General features: G+C 32.0%; 1 protein-coding gene across 1 annotated transcript; it reads left to right on the top strand.

The window, feature by feature from the left end:
* The first annotated feature begins 384 nt into the window (after window positions 1-384).
* On the top strand, window positions 385-3,827 carry LOC126714632 (uncharacterized protein At3g27210-like). Its single transcript, XM_050414862.1, has 3 exons — window positions 385-811; window positions 2,765-2,845; window positions 3,065-3,827. The coding sequence occupies exons 1-3, from the start codon at window positions 634-636 to the stop codon at window positions 3,586-3,588; spliced, it is 783 nt and encodes a 260-aa protein (XP_050270819.1). The 5' UTR covers window positions 385-633; the 3' UTR covers window positions 3,589-3,827.
* The last annotated feature ends 2,013 nt before the right edge of the window (window positions 3,828-5,840 follow it).

Below are 5,840 nucleotides of genomic sequence, written 5' to 3'. Positions count from 1 at the left end.
TGTCACTTACAAAATTATTTTCTATTTTATATACATGATAGCACAATTATTTTATTTATAACTTCACTAAGATGATTAGTTTTTAACTAAAAAATAATGTCACTTTCGTATGATTTAATAACTGATTTATTTTTTCCACCTAATCCTAACACATTTGACATTACGCAAGTAATTGTGGAAAAAAAATTAAATCACATATATTTATTGGAAAAAAAAAGAAAGAAAGAAAAGTAATTGAAAGACTCAAAGAGTGACATGCACACAGAAACAATTTTCAGAGTAGGTCCCACCTCTGTAAATACACTATAACACTCTTTACCAGTCACCAGTCACATTTTGATTTTACAAAAACACAATACGAGATAGTCTCCTTCTTTGATAAATATAAACTTACCTTTTCAACTTTCAAAGGTCTCTCTCTCTATCTCTCTCTCTCTCTGAGCTATTTCAGAGTCACTGCCTTTTAAAGTTTTATTATAGTGTTTTACATAACGCCAAAAAACCCTCTCTCTTCTTCACTCTCACCCAGTCTGTAAAAGCTGTTTTGTTTTTTCAAGAGTCTCTCTGTGTTCGTGATGATCAGACTGATATAGAGAGAGAGAGAGAGAGAGAGAGAGAGAGAGAGAGAGAGATATGGGTTCGTGTGTATCGATTTATGGAAACTCTAGCTCCGCCAAAGACGACAAGCTCGTCATTCTTCCCTCACCCATCAAGGAAATTCCCACCAATGGTGACCGTCCGATCATCCTCAACAACGTTGTTTCTGTTAAGTCTCAGTGGTCGCCTTCTCTCTCAACCCCCAGAGTCTATGGTATGCTTCTTCTTCTATGTAAAAAGCATAGCTTTCATTGAAAAAAAAGTTGTATTTGACTATATGGTGCAAGAAATCAGATGGGTGTTTTTTGTTTTCAAATTTTCTTACTATATCTGATGGTTTATTACGTTGTATAATATTTTCTCTGTTTCTTTTTGTTTTGATATTTTAAGTGATGTTTGATCTATAATGAAATGGGGTGTGGGGTCTCTATGGATTACTTTTTTCATTTTCTACATGTTTGAAGAAATCATCATCTTTTTTTTTTTTTTTTTTTTTTTAAATTGTTTTTTATATTCAACTATTACATTTGTTAGTCTTAGCCACACAGTATTTGACACGCTTCCTTGTTGATTTCATTAGCTAGATTGGATTTTTTCAATATTCATATATCTTTTTTGTTTGCTAGTCTTTTATGATTTGAATCGGTTTTATTCCATTCATTTATCAATCAGTAAGTTTCATTTTTGGTTATAAATAAATCCATTTGTTTAACTGCTCTTTCTGAATATGATCTTCCTCCTTGGATTTATTGTCTATTAGTCTATAAATGTTTATGGACTTCTTGGAGGTTTTCTTTTATTCTTTTGGCTAATAGGCTCTGATTGTTATGAAGGACAATCAAAGCAAAAAAAAGCTGTTCAGAGCTATTAGATTCGATTCTTAGAGTGGTGTTGTAAGGAAGACTAATATGAGATTGATGAAAGCTTTTTTGAGAATAAACCTTCTTTTTATTTTTTATTAATAATTCCTTCCTAGTGATAAACAAAATACCATGTGGTTGCCCTGCTGGCATAGGGATTATGGATTTTGCATCTCAGAAGTGTTGTGTGGATGATGTTGTAAGATGTGGAGAAGAAAGTAAGCCTTTGTTTTACTGTGGCAAGGTGTGAGCTCTAAAATTCTAGATGCCTTCTAGGCAAACTCGGGGTTTGTAGAAAACCCTTGTCCTGTGCATTCATTACAATGTAGGGCTTTCGGTAGATACAGAATATGTATTGTCTCCAACTATTATTTACCTTTCATTATAGTTATCTAATATAGTTGTCTGATTAGACAACTGGTCCCCCCACCCCCTCTTTGAAAATTGTGTATATCTGTAGGCCATTAGTTTAGGCCCATTTTAATGAGATGCATCTTGGGTTGTGGTGTTAGTGACTCTTGAGGATTAAATTTTTACGCAAGACTGAGTGATGGATGGACCACTGTATAGGATATGGAAGGGTAAGTCGGGTTTAAGTAAATTGCTAAGAAAGAAGATGATACAGTTAATATCATGAAATTAAATGGAATATTTTCAGGAGAAATTAAAGGATTACCATCCCAACAGTATGAAGGTAAAAATCATGTTTGGTCTCTAGTCACTTGTATGGTTTCATAAAAAGTGAATATTAATGGCATTTTTGAAGATCTTTGAGAACTGTTTCATTGTATATTACTCTCAACTTTTTAGCGAAGTGGCTTTTCCATTAGATCTAGTATGTCCAATGAGAATAGCCCTTATAAACATTCTCTGTTGCACTTGTGTATTTTGGTTAACCCTTTTTCTATGTCATCAAACCTTTAGCTTTCTAGCATCCTTCTGTTTTCTAAAACTGAATTGCAGTTTAAAATTTAGACTTCAGAGCTGTGCAATGGTCATGATTCCATGTCCCCTTTTGGGTATGGGAGTGATAGTAGAAATGTAGCAAGTGGGATATAGGTTTTCATCCACTTGGATTTTTGAAAAAATAAAAAATAAAGCTGCAATGCAATGCAAAGCATTGCTAGTCTCCCTCGTTACAAGTTAGTTCAAGAAAAAGGAGAAAATATCAATTTTGGTGATAGGTCAGAAATGATGTTTGGGGGGCATGTGTCACTTTAGTGGTTGGTCTCATTTATATCTATAAGTTACTCTTTATGCCTATATTGTGCTTCAAGTTGAATTTTGTGTTGTTTTTTCTTTTGCAGGTAGCAAAGAGGAAATTTTTTTTGATTCTCAACCCTGGTTAGAGTCAGATTGTGAGGATGATTTTTATAGTGTCAATGGTGGTAAGAATACAAAATGCTTTGAACCATTTTTGTCTTGCATGCGTGGGTCATGGGAAGAAAGTTCCATACCTTTGTATATAGTAATGGTTTTTGGATTTTATATGGTTGTTTACTTAACTGTATGATGAGCAATGAAGAATGCAGAAGCTAGACATGCAGAAATATTTGTTTGTTCAATTTCCCCATCAAAATTTGTTGTATTCATTGTCTGTCTTGCAGATTTTACCCCATCCCGCGGCAACACTCCAGTCCATCATAGCTTATCCATTGGAACCCCTCGAATCAACATAGCTCGTTTTGAAGACAGAAGGCCTGGTTCCTTACCTGAACCATCCCCAACAGATACGATAAAGAAACTAGCTCGTTTCGAGGACAGAATGCCTGGTTCCTTACCTGAACCATCCCCAAAAAAGAAACTAGCTGAACTATTCCGAGAGAGCAGCAGACACGAAAATGAAGATGTTGACAACCTAAATACATCAGGCAATCAGAACATGGCCAACGGAAACATGGAAGCTAAACCGACTGTACTTGACCTCACCCCAAAGTCAGCACATGGTACCCCATATGGAACTAACTCTGTCTCTAGTAGTGAAAAGACTCCTAATGGAGGCGTCTTCACCGAGAAGGAGAAATCAATGAGGTCCGTGCAATGTTGTCTTCCAAGCTTAATTTCAAGCGCTAGCTTTAGTGATAGGAAGAAGAAGAAAAGCCCTGCTATAGCTGTACATGATGAACCTTGATGTGCAATGCCTCTGGTATAAATATTATGGAAGAGACCCAGGTTCTTGTTTTCTTTGTGATAACAAATCCTAAGCTACTTAACTTCGCTTAAGATTTTTGTATAGTGTAAGCGGTATCTGTTAAAAGAACTCGTGTGAATCTTGGATTTGAGGGTATGTAAAAAAGCAGTAGTGGAGATGTTCTAACTCCATTGAGGAATTTTACTGTCTCAATCTCAAAAATGAGGTTACATTTTTCAGGTTGTATGTAATTATGTATCTGCTGTCATTTAAATAAATAAATAAATAAAAATAAGAGAAGAAAGACAAATGGCCTTTGGTCCCTTGTGTTGTGACCTGCGTCAAGGCTGTACTCTGATATATTTAGTTGATTTGTCGAGGAAATTTTTTTAAAAATAACGAAATAATACTAATTATACTATTTAACTAACTCCAACTGTAGTTGTAATCTTTGTTGATAAAAAATTAATGCCAATTTTACTAGCAATAAAGATACACAATATATTTCAATTTACATGAATATTTTATTAATAAGATGGAGTTCGACTGAAATTATCAACTTTTGAACCAATAGGTTATCTAAACCATAAATTCTTCCAATTCAAAAAAAAAAAAAAAAAAATCATAAATTCTTTATTTAAAAAGTTTATTTTCAAACCCTAACGAGTCAAATTAAGTTTGTAATTGTAAATAAAGCCATAAGAGAAATGCCCCAATTGGCCTAAAGTATTTGGGAGTATTGAATAATTTTTTGATCTTAATTCCCTAAACTACTATAATATTTTATATAAGTACATGCCAAAACCATGATTTTTTTTTTTTTTTTATAACAATTTTAAATAAATGAAGTCAAATTTAAAATTTTGGGGTTAAATAATTCTTTTATTTACCTGTAGACTGTAGTAGAAATAAAAATTCCCAATTCCCAATTTCATTTTTCATTTTATTTATTTATTTATTTTTCTTCTTTTTCTCTGTCTCTCCCGCTCCTCCGGTGTTTAAGAGATTTGGGAGCATGTATGTTGTTTTTTCCTGTACCCTGATAAACAAGGACTACCATTTTAATATTATATATATATATATATATATATATATATATATACACTAGAAACACAGACATAAAGAGACTATAGACATGGAAATGCATAAAAGAAGTTTTATTATTGTTTTTTTTTTTTTTTTTAATTGCTAAGATTTTTCATATACAGAAAGAATAAAAAGTTAGAAGATAAACTAGAAAGAACCACTTAGTACATGCATATAAGTGTTTAGATATCATGAAAGTTAGAAATAAAAGAAAATAAGAACATTGGGTGTCCTTATAATGTACATATAGTGTGCGGTTGGCTCTACCTTAAAAAACTAGTTTATTTTATTATTCAACTTATTTTTGCTACTATTTATAGGCCCCATTGCACTTTTTTTATTATTTATGGGTCCCACTGTAATATTTTAGCTAATTTTTACTTTTATCTACAGTACTTTCAGCAAAATAAGTGAATTCATAGTGTGCGTTTGGCTCCAAATTAAAAAGTTAGCTTATTTTACTATTTCAGTTTATTTTTGCTATTATTTATGAGTTCTACTGCACTTTTTGGTACTATTCATGGGTTCCACTGTACTATTTCAGCTATCTTTTACCTTTATCTACAGTACTTTCAGCAAAAAGTTTTCAGTTTCAGCAAAATAAGCAGATCCAAAATAGACCCATAGTGTTATGGCTCAGATGCTGAATAAATGATTTAAATTTAGTTTAGTAATAGAATAAGGCATCCTAAATAGATTAGTATTGTAATTTATTTGTATTCAAATTAATTTTTATGTTTTAGGATATGATTAATTCCTATGTTTTAGGATTTATTGATGAAATTATCTTATCCTTGGCTATTTATGTAAATGTAAGTTGAATGCATTAATGAGAAATAAAAGATAACTTAGTTGATTTGAGGTGACTAGCCTCCTAAACTTGAGGGGGGAAAATAGACTTTTTGGTTGATTTTCAGCTTATTTCTCACTAATACATTCGATGTACATAAATAGCTAAAAATGAAATAATCTCATCAATAAATCCAAAAAATTGGAACCAATCCTATCCTAAAACATAGGAATTAAATATATTTTCTTTTGCTTGTACATAGGAATTAATTTGAATACAAATAAATAACAATAGTAACCTATCTAAGATGCCTATTCTATCATTAAACTTAATTTAAATAATTTATCCAGCACCTTGGTCATAACATATAGTGACA

Source organism: Quercus robur, chromosome 2, assembly GCF_932294415.1.
Source record: "Quercus robur chromosome 2, dhQueRobu3.1, whole genome shotgun sequence".
NCBI lineage: Eukaryota > Viridiplantae > Streptophyta > Magnoliopsida > Fagales > Fagaceae > Quercus > Quercus robur.
Note: the sequence above shows the minus strand (reverse complement) of the source record. Positions and strands in the feature narration are given on the sequence as shown.

What these genes read in the sequence shown, in the direction of transcription:
- LOC126714632 (XM_050414862.1), top strand. Translation starts at nt 634, where the DNA reads ATGGGTTCGTGTGTATCGATTTATGGAAACTCTAGCTCCGCCAAAGAC. An exon ending in CTCAACCCCCAGAGTCTATG is followed by an intron (nt 812 to 2,764) that starts GTATGCTTCTTC and finishes TTTCTTTTGCAG; the next exon opens with GTAGCAAAGAGGAAATTTTT. An exon ending in TTTTTATAGTGTCAATGGTG is followed by an intron (nt 2,846 to 3,064) that starts GTAAGAATACAA and finishes TCTGTCTTGCAG; the next exon opens with ATTTTACCCCATCCCGCGGC.